The following is a 20,643-nucleotide window of genomic DNA, read 5'->3' on the forward strand; positions in this document are numbered from 1 at the left end:
CAGTTGTGTGTCAGTTAACTGATGGCCTTTACATCTCTACTTTTAAGTTCTCATAACTCATTATTATAATAAGAACACTAAAGTAACTTCTCATATCAATAAAACCTGTACTATCCCACCACTCTACTCAAGCTTGTTGGGGTACATTTCTCTACTTAAAAACTCATGTTTTTAAAAGAATGCTCAATTTCTGCAGTTTATCACATTGCTTTACCTTCCACATCAGATGCACAGTCCAGGAAGCCGGTGAGTGAGATGCATCAATGATCCTCCATATGGGTGGTCCTTTAGATGGTTCTGATGAAAGAAACAACGCTTAATAGTAGAAATATTTTTATTTAATCTGTTTAAATTTATACTTTGATTATCATACGCTTTAAATAGATATGATTTTTATATTTTGTATATTAATCATTATGAGGTTTTGTCTGTTTTATCTCAAAAACCCCTCAGTGTTAAGTATACAGTGTGCACCTTGTTTCTTATGATTTACGTTATGAGGGAAGGAGAATCAGGAACTGAGGCAAAGGGAGCTCTTAACCTCACTTGAGTATCTGCATTTGGTTCACATGAAAACAAAGCAACCGTACATCTTGCCTAATATGGATCATGTTCATTTGCTACTATAACACTGTTGTTCTAAAGCTAAAATAAGACATGTTCTAAAGCTAAATTAAGTTAATCAATATTAGCAGTATTTTTGCAAAGCCAGTCACTACAGCAGAATAGCAATGCAGTCTAAACAGGCAGGCAGTCCTGAAATCCTCATTGCTCAGCCTGACGCAGAAATACAGAAAATGAAGCCATACTATCATTAGGAGTTGAAAGGCAGCTACTAGAATACTGAAATAATATTTTACTATATCTCCCTCAGAGAAAGTAAATTTTGCAATTGAAGCAATCCCATTATGCACATTATGTGCATTTCCATTTAAAGATTCTATTGAAACTTCACTTGATTAGTTACAATATTTAATGCTTGGAAACATAACACTTGGGTAAAACCACATGAAAAACACAGAAGTGTACCTTCCTCAAAACAGTAGGGTAAACATGCCTGTATCTTGGTAGCTTGCTACTGAGACAAACACCAAATCTCTGAATGCAGAGAGCAAGCAGATGTGGAACCTTCTGGGATGTGGGTCTAACAGTTGTAGACAAAGCACAGTATTCAGAAGTCAATTTTCTAATTTGACTAAGGGCAATAACAACCATATAAGTAACTTAAGTGTCCAGTGTCTGCTTGTTTCTCGTTTAGTCTTTGCAATTCAAAAATAAAAATATATTAACAAAGTTTTGGTTTAGTTTTGCCAAAATTGCAACCTGGAGTCCCTTGTCTAAGCTTGACACTGGGTAGAAAAAGAATGACAAAACTATGGACTTCATAACCTCCTTTCCAATTAAAGTTATCCCACTATCCTATAAATTTTCGAGGGTATCTAGGCATTTGCAAGAGGTGACCACACCTCTTAAGTTGTCCATAAGTGAACTCAGAATAGGAAATTATCCTACTGTCAACTTATTCCAATAATAGCACAAAGTGCTATCTGATTAGTAAGCAATGTAGGAAAAGTGTGACTATCCTATTGTCATTAGGAAGGCTAGTTATGACAATTAGTTAAAATGCTTTTCTACCACTGTATTTTCATTTACAAGGTATCATAACTAATGACACAGGTATTCAACAGCTTACTGCACACTGAAATTAATTCATTTTACCTTTAGCAAACCAGACAATGTAGGGTGTTCTGACACCAATACAGGTTCAAAAACATTTCAAACATCTATTAGAGATGTTGAATTAGTTCCAGTTCAGACTATGCAGGTTACTAAGATGAATGACAAAACGAAAACAGACCACAGAAAGCTAAGTTCTTGATAAAAGTGTGGGGGTTTTATACTGAAAGCAAATTAAAAGGCCAAATGCATAGGTCTAGGTTGTGTTTCAATATATGCTGCACGTAATTTTGTTCTGTTAATGGAAAAATGTAAGAAATTACTATTTGATAAGAGGATTTTTCACACAGTAACAAATGCATGGGTGTGATTTTAATGTGATTTTACTGCTCAGTTATTGTTGTGCAACTTTATACTTCATACGAGTTTCCAGTTGCTTGACACAATCGCTAAATCACTAAATGATGCAAAACAAAACAGCTAAACAACATCAGTAACAAAAATATACTAAACTAATGGTTTTAGCACAACTCAGTGACGGAAGGTACAATCTCTGTACTCAAGCACAAGCTTGAGGGAGAGCCACTCTAGTGGGGACATACTGCAGTGATTTCCATGAATTGAGAAGTCTATTGAATTCATAACACAGCAAGCTGTAGTTACTTTAATGCCATGGTACATTTCAAGCAATGAGTGTGTTCCTGAGCAACTCAGAGCAATCAATGAAGTTAAAAAATGTGCTGTGGAATGCAGTGGACACACATCTTAGAAGACAGAGAGTGCAGTCTCTGTGCCACTGTCCTGAAGGAATACGAATATGACCAGGCTGAGGTAGCACACCTGCAGAAGATGCAGTTCAGTGTAAACAGACGATGTCATAACAGCTGACTGAAGCACTGCAAGTAGTGAAAGGCCAGGCAAGTTGGTGAGCTGGTTGTAGCATGAACAGATTTACTGTATGGCAACAGTTTTACAATGCTGAGGATTTGTTCCACAAAGCACTGAAAGTTCAGGCTTGACTGACACTCTTAAGCAGCTTTTTTTTTTAAACAGGGCTGTGAACTTTAAACCTAGTGGTTTGCTACCTTTTGTGTATCTTTAAAGTTTACACTTTGAAATTGTATGTATCCTGTTTGCAAAGTCGTTTTGTGAAAGACTAAACACGATTCAAATACTGCCCCCAAAGAGCTTAAGTATGAAGTTGGTAAGAACTTTTCCTCATTAAATTATGACCATAGCAAGCAGTGTTCACCCCTACTGAAAGGAACGGGATATTACAAGTCAGATCTATAAAACAACAACTCCAGTGGTACATCATCAAGAAGGAACACTAAGGAAACTGAATTTTGTGATTAATTATAAACAAAATAAAACTATCTTCCACATAAACTCAATCTTGCTTAAACTGAGATGACTTTTATAGACGGCATTCCCTTTCTTATGCCTCTCACAGAGACAACCATATCAGTGCTGAGCAGCAGGACTCTTGATTACTATGTGTATAATGTAAACAGTGAGTACAAGACAGCGCAGAGACAGCTGTAGGTGACTAATAAGCAAGAAAGTGTTACAGATGCAGAAAACCTCAGGAAAAGTTAAAAGTAAATCAGAATGTTTTATTTAGATGCTTTGGTGCACAAGAGGCTACACTTATTATATGCACATTATTTTGTATCATTGTTTTACTAAGTTTGTGAAGAAGTCTATGCATCCTATGTGAGTAAAATCTTCTGTTTCATAATTGTTGATGCTTGTTCAACTACAACTTTATCTACTGGTGTCCTAAACATCATGTTGTTCACAAACTAAGGCAGTGGGTCTACCAATAAAACACTTCCTACTAGGTAGAATAACTTCTGTTACAGAGGATAACCTTCAGAATAAAAAAACAAGCATAAAGCCTACATCTCCTCTAGAAGACGTCCTCTAGAAGACATAGAAGTTTTCTGTGAAGAAAGCTTCTTCCCTACCTCCCATTCCAGCTGTTTTCAGGAAGCACCGCTAGATTGGCTTAATGGGAAACTATTCTTATGCTCCTTGGAATGCACGGGTCAAGTCAGTCAGTGCTGAAAGTAACTCAGGAGAGCTTTGTTGCATGTCTAATCAAGAAACTCGAGTGAGGATACACAACTTCAGTTGGCTATTGCCAAAATGTTGAACAATCATACACTTTGAAAGTCAGTGACCTACTTTCATATATTACTTACTATCTTCAGTAGTGATTCCAGTCTTTTCTTCACTCCAGTCACTCCAGTAGCCCACACCATCTTCTTTCATGCAACGAATGGAAAAGACATACTCTGTGAAGGGCTGGAGCCCTTGAACACTGAATGAAGTTCTTGGGGAAGCTGTATCTTCAGAAGGAATCTATACATGGAAGAAAGATTTTAAAGGCACTGATCAAAATACTGTAAAGCTGAGTTGTGTGCTACTACAACTGTCATCCAGTAGGGCTCCCCACCTGCATACACGCCTATAACAAACAACAGTTTTCCTCCCCTCTTATTTCCAAAAGCTTCAATTCTCCACCATTGTTTGACAAAGATTCAGTCAGAGTTGTGTGTCTTTACCAGGTATAACAACATACATGCACTAGAATAGTTAAGCACCTACCTCAGGACAATCTCTCATATTCTGTTATTTTAGCTTATATATCTCTCTCTCCTTCCTTCTCATATAATTCTAATTCTGCTACTTACTGATCTGTAATACCCTGTCTCACATTTCAGAACTTCGCTAGGTTATCTGCTTAATAATTGATTGCAAAATTATTGATTGCTAGAAACCTTCTATAAAGCTAAAGAGGCTAGGATCATTGCTTCCACTGACACAGAACAGTGTTTTTTAACTGACAGTGAAAATAATTCTGAAGTAGTTTATACTTTTGCTAATCAATTAGTTTATTTTCATAGGCTCTTTTGTTTATCTTAGGTGAGCAACTGAATGCCAGAAAAATAACCTTACTGTCTATGTACGAAAACAGGTGTGATGTAAATAGACACAAGTAGGTACATACACATACACTGACTCTGTCACATGTTACTCCATTTGCAACAATGTTTTTATAGTGAGGAATCCTGCAAGAGGAATAACTGCAGGTAAAACATAAATGCAGGACACTTAAGAGGTGAATCTTGAGAGCAAAGAATTACCAAGATAGTAACAATTTACCACAGCTAAGCAAGTTCAGCTAATTTAAAAGTTACTATTTCAATGGTCTTGTGCACATGTTAAAAGGGCAAGACGAGTTAAAAGAACTTGCCCTATTGTCCTATAAAGACAAAATATCCACAGATCCTGGAGCTGCAGACTACATTGTGCAGGTCAGTGCTCTTTAAAATATCAATACAGGTGATCTTAATAAATAGTCTCTGCATCTAAAGCCACATTAGTCACAAGGGCAGCTGAGTTATGTCACCTGCTTCAAATATAGTATTTTGGTAAAATCAGAAGCAGATTTCCTTCCAAACAGTCATGGAATTCAGAATATTTTCAGGCCTCTGCACTGAAACAAGATCTTGGAAAAAAAAGAGCATTTCTGGAATAGTGCTGCTCTGATAGAAGGCCTAAAGTAAGGAAAAACTGAGAAGCTATTAAAAAGAAGAAAAAAAACACCACCACAGATCTTGATGATGGTAATAAGGCAAGGCATATTCCTTACTCTTTTCCTGTTCCTTGACTGCAACACACTTAAGGAATGTATGCAGGGCAGCCAGATTAACAGAATTACATAATCATTTAGGATGGAAGAGATCATTGAGGCTAACCATATACCTATCACTGCTAAGTCCACTACTGAACCGTGTCCCTAAATGCCACATCTAGACACTTTCCAAACAGTTCCATGGATGGTGACTCTACAACTTCCCTGGGCAGCCTGTGCCAATGCTTGACAACCCTTTCCATGAAGAAATTCTTCCTCACATCCAATCTAAACTGCCCTGGCACAACTCAAAGCCATTTCTTCTTGTCCTAACATTTCTTACTCAGGAGAAGAGACTGACGCTGACCTCGCTACAACCTCTTTTTTGGTAGTTGTAGAGCGTGATATGGTCTCCCCTGAGCCTCCTTTTCTCCAGGCTGAGTACCCTTCACCAGCTTCACTGCCCTTCTCTGGACACTCCCCAGCACCTCAACGTGTTTCTTGTAGTGAGGGGCCGAGAACTAAACACAAGATTCAAGGTGCAGCCTCACCAGTGCTGAGTACATGGAGACACTCACTGTCCTGGTCCTGCTGGCCATATTATTTCAGACCCAAGCTAAGATGCCATTGGCCTTCTTGGCCATCTGGGCACACTGCTGGCTCATGTTCAGCTGCTGTCGACCAGCGCTCCCAGGTCCTTTTCTGCCAAGCAGCTTTCTAACCACTCTGCCCCAAGGCTGTACCACTGCTTGGGGTTACTGCAGCTCTAATGCAGGTACAGTAAGTTCAAAAAAGCATTCCAGAATGGTAGAGTGTTTACCCAAGCTCTAAATGACATTTAGATCACTGTTTTTGCAGTGCATGGGAAGCAGAAACTTCTGAATGTTCTGTATGTTGCATATGCAGAAAAAAATTCAAAATAAACATATTGCACTGTGATAGGGAGGACAGCAGAGAAGCCCACAGAGAAGGTCACTGTACTCACAGTGTGCCAAAAACCTGCTGGTTCACAGCCCTCATGAACAGGCTAGATAAACTACCATGGGTAAGCATATAAGGTGTAAAGACATAAAACTGAATGCTCTGAACTGCAACAGCGAGGAAACTTCTGCAGTTTGACAGATGGCTGGGTAACACAAGAAGAGTGGCAAGGGACATAAATGGTATTACCTCCATCCAGTTTGTGTCACCAGTGATCCTATAGCGAATATTGAATTTCAGCTTCATCACAGCAGATGAAATACGATTCTCCCAGGAAAGCTTCAGGACAGTTGGCAGTATTCCTGAGTTGACTGTTATATTGTGGGGAGGCAGTGGCTGAACTAGAAGAGAAGAAGTCAGAGTCAGCTCCACAGCTGTATTTTACAATGATTTTAGGAGCTGGTACACTCTATTGCAACACTATCATTAAAGCCTTTCAGAAGCTCAAATGCCTGCTACTTCACGTTATTTTCTAAAGCAGACTACTCAACACGAACTTACTATCTGAATTGTGATGAAATCTCTCTGCCCCTACCTTTGCCCAGCACAGTTCAAATTCTAGTCAACAACATTTTTGCAGTGTTAATTTTTATAGTGAAGAAACATTAACATACTAATTCACCAATATTCACAGAAGCAGCAATGTACTATTAAAGCTTTAACAGGCATATAGTTACCAATATCAATGGGATCAAGAACAAGGGGATCAGATTCAGCCTTCCCAAGAGCATTTGCTGCTTCTACCCAGATCTCCAGGTTAACAAAGAACTGAACATCAGGAATTGTACAAGAATTGTTTACATCTTTTGGTACACAGTCGGGAAAATTCTCTCGTGGCCTAAATAAAAGAGAAGGAAAAACAAGGTACAAAGCAGTAAGTTTGGTTTGCTTTACAGAATATTTTAAAGTAGATCAGAGTAATCAATCGGTTTATTTTGTATGTTTCCCCTCTACCACCCCTATGTCTTATCTCTGTAAACAGAGGGGTGAGAAGAAAAAGTAAACATATGAGAATGGCTTGTTCAGCCACAAATGCACAATTGCATTAGAATTGAAACCAGAATAAAATCTCTTGGCTTCCAGTCACATACCTTCAAAAGCACAAGCCACAGTATTTTAATTAAAGTTGTATAAAAACCTGATTTAGCTTAAAAAGATAAAGACCAAGAACTGATACAACTAATCAAAAGCAACATGGCTACTAAACAGAAGCATATTTATGCATTAAGGAATGTAGTCAGTACTACCTGTATACCCATCAAGAATACAGTGTTAGAGGTGCAACACAATTTCTGTTCACCACCTCTGCTACATTAACAGTAGATAATTCTAGGGCATCAGGAGATTTGCAAAGCATTAAGGTTTTCTATCTGTGCATACTTTCTACCACAACTGTTACCACAACACTTTAGCAGAACTGGGTGGATGGAAAGCTGAAGGCAGTCACTCTTGTTTCCAGAGCAGAGCAACAATTCCGCTCAGTCCATTTTAAACTACAAGAGACCATTTGAAGAGTTTGAAAAATACTTAATTTGCTTTCACAGCAGAAATACTTTGCTGAAGCTTTCATGTTAGGATCAATTCAGAATAGTGTTTGTCCACGATTCTTATGAAGTGCAGAGTAGATAGTACAACTGCAAAATTCAGTCACTATATGTTGGTTTCTCTACTTAGAATCATAGAATGGTCTGGAGTGGAAGGGACCTGTAAAGGTTACCTGGTCTGATCCTCCTACAATGGGCAGGGACCTCTTCTACTTGTTTAGAATGGGACAGAACAGTCAACTCAGAAAAATGAAAAATATATAATTTGGGTACAGCCACCTTTTATTAGGCATATTGTAGTCAAGCCACACTTATCATGTATTTGAAGAATGGAAAACCATGAGATTGTTGTTACTCTAAAATAAGTGCAGCAACAAATTTCATGTCTGACTTAGAATTATTTTCAATGACAACTTCTTTAACTCTTCCCTTTCCCCTCAAACCAGACAGATAACAATGTTTCAGAAAACTGGACTTAAATGCTAAGAACTTTTCCAAAGCATCAAGGAATTTCAAGGAAGTTTGGCTTAGCCTACAAATATTCTTCACAACTATTCAGATATTCTATAGAGGGCTACTTACCACCTGTATCTTAATCTGAACTGAGTATCCAGGAATGTATGCCTTCCAGGGTTCCAGGTACAAGTCATAGGATTTGTGAGTTTTGACACCTGATGCACAATGCAACTTAAGTTCTTGGGCTTCTCTGGGGGCACTGTACAGAAAGTTAGCAATAATTAATCTATACACACACTTCAACCCAGTAAGAATCATTCAAAGTGTTCCATTAGGGCAATTTCAGTGAACATAAGAAGTATTTACTCAATTTGATTTCTAAAGGAGGTGGCAAAAGAGTGCTAAGGTATGATCCAGCAATCAAAGTCAAGAAGTTTAACCAGCTGCTTTGAAGAACAGTAGGCTGTATAAGGAACAAGCACCTGCCAGCAAGGAATGACAAAGATTTCTCATTCTGAAGCAGAAAATCTGATATCAACCAATTCTCATCTAAATATATTTTACTTCATACAGGATGCTTTAGCTGCAAATGCATGCGAGAAGATTAGGGATCTTCATCAGTGCACTGTACTGTGTAAGAAACTTCTTCAGAGTGCAGCAAAACTATTTGCTTTCCTTCTTAAACTTATATTGTATTCTTCTCAAACCTGTTGTTAGCTTCATTATTTAGTTCTTCTTTAACTGAAATCAAAATACAATAGCTTTAAATACAAATGCATGTCAAGATGCATAATGTGAGTTACAAGTGTAGAATGTCATCTGTACTGTCCTTCAGTTTATCATAATTTATCTGTCCTCACCTTTCCATATGTTTTATCTGTCACATCTTTTCCAGTGAAATATTTACTCCTCAGAAGTTAGAATAGGAAACATTACTTTTCTGTGAAAGTACTTTGTAAGTCATGCTAGAACCACATTAGTCTAAATTGTGAACTCAAGCCAGTGGACCATTCAATAACTGCAGTACCTTTTGCCAACACCAGGAGACAACATAATTCATCAGCCATATCATACGATACGTAGGACCTTTGAACACTTATTCTATAAGCAGAATACCAAGTAATTAAGAAGTAGCATATTAAGTTTTTCATGCCACTTTCTGAAGACCTCAGTCTTGTCTCAAGGAACATTTGCTCAGAACTACACAAGTACTATCATTCTAGAGCAAGGGAAGTTTATAATGAGTTACAAGTATTTCCTTATGTTTACAGGTAAAGTAACACAAGTAATATGTTCCATCCTTAAGGCAGTTCAGGTTAGCTACAGTGACACAGACGGACTAAGTATTTCTTAATCCATTACTGAAGAAAACATTAATTTCAAAATTCAAAATCAACGCTGACACAGAAGAAGTAAGGAAAAGTAAATTTCCTAGGATCTATTTCTGTTAAATCCACATCTTAGTTCTGTAATTCAAATCTTCCTGCTTGAAGGTTTTTCTGTTGTTCTATTTTCATCCTATTCAAACACTGAAAATGCTGAGTATTTTCCACTTTTTAGAAAACTTTATTCGGTGCATATTTACCAGCTTTGCTGTCATGTAATTTGACACTATTTTTCTACAATTATCCAGGAACTGAGGGAATGAAAATAAGTGTATCAAGAAATGCACACTTTTCATTGTTTTCATTTTCCCCTGTTTCTCAAAAGACCAAAGTAACATGAAAAAAAATGGTACTCACAGCCTACTGTAACTGTAATTCCATAAATGTTCTGTTCAATCTGTCCATCTGCTAAAATGTTGCATGTCAGAGGAGTAGCTAGTGAAGAAGTGTCATTAAATGTGACACTGGAAACTGTTCTGTTTATTTCACGATATTGTTCTTTAGGTACCACTCTATTTTTAATTTTCCAGATAATTTGACTAGCATAGATATTGCCAAAGTCAAGACAACTCTCATTCAGAATGCATAATGCTGTGAAATTGGAACCAAGGGCCAATACAGGAGATTCCGGGATGATGTGACCACATGACTGCACAAGTCCACCTGAAGCTAAAAAGAAAAAAAGAATTTCACCTTTTTTAAAAACTACAGAGCATTCCATAATCAATACTGCTGATACACTGCTAGTGTAATGTTAAAAATACTACACAAGTCTAAGCAGGAAGTTAAGTAGTACTTGATAGTTATAAAACTGAAATGCATTAGTAAACCACCAAGCAGATCTAAGGGGCAAAACCAGTGCAGTGTTCCTTAGGCTTTGCAAAAGCATTTTACCAAGCAAGAAAAGCTCTATTCATAAACAAGGGCATTTAGAGAGAGGAGAGTCTAGGGTTGAACGTTCATATGTTTTGAAGGAAGAAGTTATTACTCTTGAAGTTACTCTTGCAATAAAAAGCTATTTCCTGTTCAGAAAGTTAAAACAGAAAAATCAGGGTAAGTGTGGACCTTTGTTGTGGTGGACTAGCATTAGAAGAACAGCAGGTGTCCTAATACACCTTGCTTTCTGTCCCCATCCCACAAGTATCTAGACAAAAACAAGTATGTTCTTCAAATATCTGATTTAAGAAGTTCTACAAGTCTCTTGTGCTTGAAAAACAGAACTCCTACCTTCAAGAGAACAAATATTCAGCAGCAGATAGAGTCCATAGGCCACCCAGTTCCACCCAGAAAACATGCTGCATGGAATTCCTGTAACAGAGAGATATACATATATATTTAAATTTAAACTATTACTCTTTAGATTAGATCAATGTCAAATTCAGATTTGCATTTGCTTTAAGATCATTTCTCACCTATGCATATTTACTTTCCTGAAAGAGTTTGTATCTTCTCACTCTAGAGAAAGAATGGGCATATTGTTTTCATTTCCCTCACTGCTAAAACAAAATTAAATGTCTACTTAAGACAACTGACGCAGTTTAAAGCGTCATCAGGCACAAATTTAAGAAATGTATAAGCTTAAGGTTTTCATGTTGTATATGAAAACAAACTTTACTGGCACTTCCATGGGAGGTTCAGTTAGAATACAGAGCATAACACTGTGGGTTCAGGTTTTAAAATATATCCCTATGAAATTGGTTATGGTTACCATACTCACCTAGCTTTCAAGGGCTTTGGACAAGATTCAGAACAACTCATCACAAAATCATGTATCTCATTCACAAGAGTGACTTAAAATAGGTTCCATATCAAAAACTGCTGTCTACTATAGAAAAAGCAATAAGTATTTCTTTAAAACCTTACAAGGGAGTTCATAATTCCTCAGAAGTTGGGAAGCTTTTTATAACATCTTATTTATTTTTATATTTCAGCAGAGCTCACTCATTCTCAGTTTTGACAAACCTATAAAACAGTTTAGGGGAACTAAAGCATTCACACAGCAGCTTCCACCTCAGTTGTTTTGAAGCCACAAAGTCTGTTCTGGTTTTCTCAACTTGCAGTTGTAAAGCAGCCCTAAACTACTAACAGCAAGTGACCATTCTTACTAAGCATATGAGCTATTTTATTTTTAGCTGTACTTACCTTTACAAGAACAGGTAGATTGGCTTAGTTAAATAGGATACTTAGTACACTAGCTGATTTCTAGAAGCAGTCTTCATACTGTTCATACAGCTAGAAACTAAACATAGACTTTCTAGGTTTACTAAGATTTGAGATGAGATTGCCTATAGCAACCTGGTTTCTGCAGTTTTATTTTTCACTAACCTGACAGCTTCTTTGGAAACTAATATTCTGAGCTTTATCCCTCTGTAAAAGGTAACTCACTAAAATGTTTAAAAGGTATTTCACAGTATTCTCTAGACAGGAAAATTTATAAGCTACATTTACTATTATCAGAAGAAAAAAGAAACTGCCATTTATGATAGTAAACACTCCTTTGCTTTGATTGCATGTAATTTACTCTTTAACAGTGACAGAAAGACACAAGGCATTTCACACAGATCAGTAAAACTAGACAACACCTTTAAGCATGGATATACCCACACCAAGCCGAAACCTCACACATCAACACAAGCTTTCTTTTTTTTTTTTTTTTCAAATCAGGATGAACAGTGTAATGTAATCCCTATTCACAGGAACAACAACGAAATGGAAGCCAATCTCAAACATTTATAGAAGCATCTTTGTAGGGTTTACCAAACTAGATGTCTTTCAGTAAGAACTAAAAACCCATTGGAACCACCCAGCAGTATCTTTACTTGCATCTATTCTTGCAAGTCCATTACTCAAAGCCCACCAATATTTCCTACAGAGAAACTTTATACTAGAAGTATTGCTGACTGAAAGAACTGACATTATTAATCATATTAACAAGCATTTATATTTGTCACTAGAAGTTTGCTGGTTTGTTTTTTGACTAAATAACAAGATATTTATCATCAGACTGTAGTTTTACAGAATTGAGAATCAAAAAGCTATTAATTTTTCCTATGTCCCACTCAAGTACTCTCACTGGGCTGGATACAGAACCATTATACAGCTTTAAATGCAATACATCTTAGGATATTTATTACAAGTGTACAGTAAAATAACTACACCAATTGATTTTTGCTTATTTTGGACGTAATATCTCCAATATCTGAAAAATAAGGTTTCTACCCACACATGCATTTCTGCATTTTAAAATCCCAATTAATTTCATAAATTTGTATAAGTTTGCATGGTAAATTCAACCCAGCTCCAAAGAGTTTTAGTTTAAGTCACTAAACCAGCACATAGGAATCTACTTTAGGATCTTGACTTACACTAACACTTATCAGAATACTGCTTGCTACCTAAAGTTTGTTGAGCTCTATTATGGATAGACCTCAGGCTCTGTCACTTTAAGCAAAACTCATTTAAAACTATTTAAGTAGGACAATTTGAGTTGGGGAAGATCTGAAATTCATCAGAATCCTGAGGGCAACTACAAGGTAGGTGGAAAGAAGCAGCAGCTCCACTTCACTGCTAATTGCCAACAGTCACAAAACAACAGCAGAAGCACCTTCCACACTGAAGGGGAAAGAACGCAACATGTAAAAAGGTAAAAAGGAAAATTTTTAAAATGATGTTCAATACAACAGCTGTCTCCCATTTGGTGTCATCTGGCACACCACATTAGAATAATGGCAGTGTCAGCTAAACTAAGTATTAAATCATTACAAGGTTACTGGTTTTCTTTTCGGTCATTATTTACTCGGATTAAACAATATTTCCACAAAACTATTCAATGATTTTCACACCAGCAGTTATTAAGTATGGCTCAGGTTAGTAAAAAAAAAAAACTGCAAAGCAACTGAAAATAAATAAAAAGCAACAGTCATCAGAAGTAAACAATAACAGGGAATTATCACATATTTTGTCCTACAGTATGATGTTTTTCATAGGAAATTTAAATAAAATTATTATCCTCTAAAATAAATGCCATTTCTGTATTCAACTGTTTTCCAAGCTTGGAATACTACATTTCAGTTGTCCTGAGCAGATTAATTCACATCTGAGAGGCTTAAGTCCAAATCTCTACACTACCTTGCACTTTGGAAATTTAGCACCTGTTTTGAGGGAGCAATGAACTCTCCATAGGTTATGGTACTTAATTGTGGTACTGCATTCAGCTCCTAAAACTCAAGAGAACCGAGACTCATGCTCCATCATCTGCAAAGGAGAGTTAAGTGGAAAGCCCACCCACCTACAGTATGGGAACCAAGCAGTTGCAACTATAGTGTCAAAATCATGCTACAATTCAGCATATATCTGCTTTAGGCTATTCTGAGGTATTTTACTTCTCCCCTCCTCCGCTGATCAATACAGTTTGAAGAAGACTGAAGCTACACACCTCCCAGCCCACAAAGGGTCTATTACAATCCCTTCTAATGTATGCTACTTTAATAATTTAGTTCTAGGGGAAGGAACCAGAATTACACTAGACACCTCCATCCATCTAGCCTACATGAAGGCTGTAAAAAAAACGAAAAAAAAAAATGGTGGGGCTTGTAACTAACAAAAGAAGGACCCATACTTCACATTCGAATGAGGAAGATGCTTCTCTGCAAAGTAGCATTTTCTTATCTGAGCATGTAAAAATGCTAAAGCAAAGAAACCCTGCATATAAGCCAACCCAAACTTTAAAAGATAGTGCCATCATTCAACAGAAATGTTAATCACTAATTGTTCACCATCAACTACTTTAAGTCAGACTAAGCCGTTAGTTTAGAGAACAGAAAACTCAATAGTTTCTTTCACTCATTATGCAGAGCCCAAAGCTGGTATAGCGTATTTGGAATCTAAGGTGCAAATTGAACCTGATGCTGAACTAACACTGAAGCACCTAGTCAGTGCAGATGCGTTTCATAAAAAATACCCCAAAAAACCAAAAAGCCGAATCAACACTTATGTACACTATGCAGTTGTTGTGCATCACTAGGTGAAGACAAAAGGGAGACAGCGAAAGAAACTGATGCTTGAAGTCTGTCAAGTTATTCTCAGTTTAGTCTGCCTAAGTGGCAAGGGATCAAAGTGCATCAAAATACTACAGAGTAAAACCAACATAGTCAATTTAGAAATGCTGTCGGTAACAGTCCTTAACTCACAACATAAGTAATCTCATAGAGGAAGAAAACCTGTTAAAACGCTCTGATTACTTCGGTAAAGACAGACTTACAAAACTTATATGCTATGAGATCACCCCATTTAAACTCTAAATCATATGGAACTTCTATTATTCTTCTTCACATCCTGAAACCATTTTGAAAGGAAAGCACTAAGCCTTCATGCCTGAACCTTAAGCTGATACTTCAGGCAGTGTCCTATGAAAAACTAAGAACGACCCTAAAGCCAAGCTTCATATGCACAAAGTAGCAACAGTGTTGCGTTTTATAATTAACCTGTGACCTGTTTTTGAAGAAGTGTCAGGCATTCATCCAAAACAGGTATTATTACTTACTCTGAGCAAGAGAGAAGTCTTAAAAATTAATCTTATTTCATAAATCATGAGAACTACCCCAAAATGAATACAGATGTCATATAACGAATTATCACCTCTCCGTTTCAGAGAGGTGACAACTACTTTCCAAATGACCTGCAAATGACAATGTCAGCTGAAGAGACTGTAGCCAGCAAAGCCGGCTTGCAAGTCAGGAAGTTCAGATAACACCACAACCCCCACAGGAAGGTGTTCAGTCTGTTAAGGCTCATCACCACGTAAATCATGGAAGACCAAAGGTTGCTGGCAAATGGATTTACAGAAATTCCACAAAAAAATTAAGAGCAAAGTTTAGAGCTTCAAGTGGCAATCTCTCACTAAGAATCCACACAGCTCAGGCAGATAGGGCCAGTGATACTGCACAAAGCAGCTACAGCTTGAGGTTTTACAATAAACCAGACAGATACTTAAAGTCCATCTAAAAGCTGTAGCTATTCTGAAGGAATTTTGATTACTCCAACAGTAACTGCTTTCTAATTAAGAGTATTTCATCTGCAAGCTTCCTTCCTTCCTCCAAGCTTACTTCCTTCTTGGAAATCTTTGTGAGGCTCAAAAAACACCAAACACCTCTAAGAGAAGCACTTGAAAATATTACATAACATTCCTTATAGGTACAGAATATTCTGAAATTCATTCTCATATTTAAAATCTCTCTATGAGAAAGTGATTATCTCTATCCCTTTCAGTCTAAAGGTATGTATTTTCTCTACATTACTCATTCCTTTGTCTCTAGAAGGAGGCTTCTCCCTACCTCTGGGGTTTTAGTATAACACTCAGAATAAAAAATGAAGAGAAAATAAGAAAAACAAATAAGGGACACAGATTAAAATTACTGAAACATCGAATTAGAGGAACCAAATATTTGCTTGCAATAATTAAGTTTTTCCTGGTATTTTCTTAAAACTGTAAATAATTCTCTATGAAATACTTCAGGATTTTTTCAAAGCTAATGAGTAGCTTTAGTCCAAAAATCAAACTAATTTATACAAAATAATGTTTTAGCATTCCAAGCACTCATCTTGAAGTCAAACCTAATCATCACCAATGCTGGTTCTCTAATTTAGACAGTTCTCGCTAATCAAAAAATCATTACTAAAAAAATGGCCAAGTTTATTTATTTTCATGTAATTGTGCTAGTGCTAATCCTCCAGACAAGCAACACAGGAAACGGTGTATCTGCATTTTATGTACTCATGGACGTGCATGTATCTTCCCCCCACAGTCAAAAATATTTATGTATTGGCTTTACTTGAAGCTATCACATTTCTAGACATGTAAACAAGACTCAAATAATTACTTCTAGGGCTTAACTTCTAGGAAGTAATCTCAAAATTTCGTCACCCACTCTTACATTCTTATTGTGATACATCAACATAACAGATTAAAAATCTTTTGAGTTCAGAAGTTAGATGTTCTAGAGATATCTTTTACATAAATATTCCTCTGAAAGTAACAGTATATAAGAAGAGAAATTTTATGTTTTTACAAAAAAGAGAGTGAAAGAAAAAAGACCATTAACTCCCAAAACTATCCAATTTCTTCAAGTTGTGGATCCCCCCCTTTCTTCCCCCCTCCTAGTGACAGGACAGATCACCAATGACAAAACTATAATCCCACATAATTCTACTCCCAGGTTTCTCCTTCAGAAATGCCTCAGAAGTAACAAGAAGCCACCAGCTGGCAAACTCCTAGTCAGCCTAACACAAGGATGAAAACTGAGACTGGTATTTATTCTCCTCTGCACTGCCAACACACTTGGCAGACCGCTTTCCTTTGTGCCTCAATTTCATCATCTGAGAGAAGAAAATAATGACGCCTGTTTTCTCTAGGGAAAGCATCCGAACCCTACTACAGGCATGACTGGAGCTCCGGAGCACGCTGGAAATTACCAGAGGACCGAGACTGACCACTGCACCCACCCGCTCCTCCCTAATTCCTCAGGGAATCACTACTGGACCAGCAGTAAAAACAAGCGTGCGTCTCTTTCAAGGCCAGTAGTTTCCTACCTTCTCATCCACAGGCAACAAGAGCAAACCTCTTTTGGTGAAGGCAACAAAACGCAAATCTTTCCATCAAGGAAATGCCCGCCGATAGCGCGGCCGAGCTTATCAGGGAGCCGAGAGTGCCCGACAGACGCGAGCACAGCGACGGCCGCGGCCCCGCTGTCAGCGCAGAGCGCCGGCAGTCGCCACTCCGCACCGGGGGAGAGCCCAGACACCCTTCGGCCTGACCTCCTCCCGCGGACGGGACCCCCGGCAGCGGCTCCACGGGGGACTCGACGCACGCCCGGGCGAGGTCGTGTCGCGTTCGGAGCGTCACCGCCGGGCAGCTCCGCCGGCGCTCCGAGAGGAGGCGGGACGAGGCGGGACACGGCCGCGGGGCACGGCTGGCGATCGGCCCGGGGAACGAGTGGCGCAAGGGCCGACCGCCTCCGCCACAGATCCCGGCCTGAATCCCTGTCAGCCCTGGACGAACGCCCCGGTGCTCCCGCCCGCGGCGTGCGGCCCCCGGCAGCGGACGCCCCTCAGGGCGAGGGCGCTGAGGGCCCAGAGGGGAGGGAATGGGAAGGGACGGGATAACCGCGCTGACCGGACCCCTGGCCCTTACCCGGCGCCGCTCGCGCCCCCCGGCCGCTGCCCCTAAACGGTGGCCGGGCCGCCTCGCGCCATCCCGCCGCCGTCCCGCACGCGCGGCCCCGCGACCGGCCACGCTCCGGCCCCGCCCCGGCCTCCGCGCGTCCCGCCCGCCCCCTCCTCCTCTCTGCGCTGCCATTGGTCAACGGGAGCCGTGACGTCGGCAGAGCGGGCGTGTCCAGAGAAGGGTCGGGGCTTCCCGGAACGCGGCGGCCCGTGCCGGGATCGCGGGGGCGCGGGGGGTCGTGTGGGGGGCGGTGTCCTATCCCACCATCCCTTTGGCCGCGTGTGCCCGATGTGCCCGAGTCCCCCGGTCCCTCGGTCCCTCCCGGCTTTCCTTCGAGGTGTGTGCCAGCTCTGCGCTCTCTTGAGGACAGCCGGCGCCTGGCCGGGCCGCCGCCGGCCAGGCCACTGGAAGCTTCTCCCGGCCCGTATCCTGCCGGGCCTGCGCTGGCGGCGCGGCAGAGGTGTTGTCCTGGGCAGGCCCGAGCAGCCAGCGGCCTTCCCGGCGTTTCGCAAGGCTCCCCTGGGAGCACGGGCGGCTGGAGAACGCGCTTGTTAACAGCTGCGGTGTGAGCAGAGCGCTGTGAGCGAGGGCAGGCTCGGTGCCTCAGTCCCTGAAAGTCAGGGTGTCAGTCCTGAAAAGGTGTTTATGGAAGGCCGAGTTGCTAAGGAATGGTCCTTAATGTAGTTCATTGATGTGATCGTGATCCAGCAAAGCCTCTATGTTCTCTCCATGGTTATCTTTGCACATTTCTTCATTCAATAACCCTGAAAAAATGACTTTTGTAAATCAGACGCTAACATACCCTCTTCATTCCAGATGAATTCCAGTTCAGGAGTGAGAAGAAACATGTTCCACTGCAGCGCCACAGACTTGGGTGGTGCTGAGAGTGTCAAAGGAGGCTCTTTCTAGTCAGGAAAGCACTAGATATCACTGATGCATGCCCGAGTTGCTTCCTGCCATACACTTTAGGCTTTTACCCATTCACTTCTTAAATTATTTTGGGTCTTGAGTAGGATATGAGCTATATTATATTCTTAGTTACATCTTTAAAGGAGTAGATGGATTTGCTAGACAAATAGGGCATCTAGTTTAATACCCTGTTTCAAGGACTGGCATGAGCTGCTAATGAGAAAAGATTAAGAACTTTGGGGAAAAAAAAAGTGGAAGATAACCTATTTCTCATGTGTTTAATACCAATCGCTGATTATTTTGGTTTACTTTCTGTGATGGCTTAATATCCCCAACAAAAATGTGTTGCTTACTCTGAGAATATTGTATATTTTCTACACAACAAAGTAGAGCTGGATGGACACTTCAAAAGTCATTTAGTTCCTCTGCTTTCCTCAAGACAAAATTGTCTATACTTAAATAGTGTCTGATAGGTATTTATCTAACCTGCAGGTTAGATTTATTACTCTATGTCCCTGCTCACAGTTGATGCTCTTCCTTAGATCCTATAGATGCTGCTGTTTCTCCCATAGGTGGTCTCTACACTCAGTAGTCTCGGTCCTTTCCATTTTCTCCTACAGGGCTTTTGGTGTTCAGGCCCTTCTTAATGTATCAGAACAACTGACATCTTAAGTTTCACCGTTTTTTCGTTATGAAAAAAGCAGTTTGTCACTTTTGCTTTGTCTTCAAATTGTGGTTGGTGTGTCTTTGATTATGAGGATTTCAGTTTGAGATTGTACAAGTATGGTTCAATTGTATAACTGGCAGATTTCAATCTGTATGGATATGCCTGCTTCAGCACCCTCAAAAATTGGTGTTTGGCAACAAAGGTGTAAGTGGAACCAGGCTCTAACTAGAGGGACTGAAAAAATAATGTTGTGGGCTTTTTTTCTCTTGTTTCAGCATGTCTTCTGTGTCTTTTAAGATCACTTGAGTTCTGCTGCTAAATAGACATTTCAGAGTAGACACTCCACTCTCCCCCCGCCTCCAGCTGACAGAAAGCCTCTTGTGACATTTTTATTCTGAAATCCTATAGCCTGAAGCCATTCCTCGTATATTGCCAAAGCTCGTAGAACAACCCCCCCATTCCCTTTAAAACCGATTCCATGTCAGGTTTCACTTACATACTACATGTATCGTAACTCTTCAGATAAGCAAGAGCTCTTGTATTTCACAGGCTATTTATGAACTCAATGTAAAACTATTTACACATAGCTGAAGTTTCACAGAAAACCAATATTATTTGTTTGCAACTGTGCTTAATTTTTTTCTGTATTGGCACAAAATATTATTTATTTGGTAACAATTTAGTTGCCAAAAATCTGACTTGTGTTCTTAGACATTGGGCATTTTCTGTTGCAAGCAGGTAAAAAGTTACTATTATTGCAGCTGCCACTTGATAAAACTGGAACGTTTCGGATCCCTAGTAAAGAAAAGAGTTAAGCCCTTCAAGCATGTTGTGAAGTGCCTTTTCTGCACATGGACCATTTCCTGAAAGACTCTTCAGTTTGATTTACTGCTTTATAGTCTTCCCTACTGAAACACATTATACAGCTTTATAGTGTACTGTATATGCAGCATAGTACTGGTATATAGGTAATATAAACACCAGTAATTTAAAGTTTTTAATACCCAGAGAAGTGCAAAATTCTGGCCACATTTTAAAATGTTCCTTCAAGCTAATGTTTTAATCTGCACGTTGAATGAAGCATTATATTAAATGTTTATATATTTAATGAAATGTTTAGTCATATAATTCCTAAATATGTGAGGCAAGAATAAAAGGAG

The 20,643-nt window shown here is 39.3% G+C and overlaps 1 protein-coding gene across 2 annotated transcripts in view; it reads right to left on the reverse strand.

The window, feature by feature from the left end:
- IL6ST (interleukin 6 cytokine family signal transducer) overlaps nt 1-17,966 on the reverse strand; it is a 32,635-nt gene extending 14,669 nt beyond the window's left edge. The window contains exons 1-8 of one of the 2 annotated variants that reach the window (XM_027716341.2): nt 17,875-17,966; nt 10,914-10,994; nt 10,044-10,355; nt 8,428-8,560; nt 6,979-7,139; nt 6,491-6,642; nt 3,885-4,044; nt 215-297 (exon numbers count right to left, since the gene is read on the reverse strand). In XM_027716341.2, coding sequence (XP_027572142.1) covers nt 215-297; nt 3,885-4,044; nt 6,491-6,642; nt 6,979-7,139; nt 8,428-8,560; nt 10,044-10,355; nt 10,914-10,980 — 1,068 coding nt within the window. In that variant the 5' untranslated portion in view covers nt 10,981-10,994; nt 17,875-17,966. Of the gene's footprint in view, nt 1-214; nt 298-3,884; nt 4,045-6,490; nt 6,643-6,978; nt 7,140-8,427; nt 8,561-10,043; nt 10,356-10,913; nt 10,995-17,273; nt 17,591-17,874 lie in introns of those variants that run through there. The other variant, XM_027716342.2, reaches the window with a different exon arrangement.
- Between the last annotated feature and the right edge of the window lie 2,677 nt (nt 17,967-20,643).

The sequence above is a fragment of the Pipra filicauda genome, unplaced genomic scaffold (genome assembly GCF_003945595.2).
Source record: "Pipra filicauda isolate LSUMZ 115617 unplaced genomic scaffold, ASM394559v2 scaffold447_size767260_pilon, whole genome shotgun sequence".
Lineage (NCBI taxonomy): Eukaryota > Metazoa > Chordata > Aves > Passeriformes > Pipridae > Pipra > Pipra filicauda.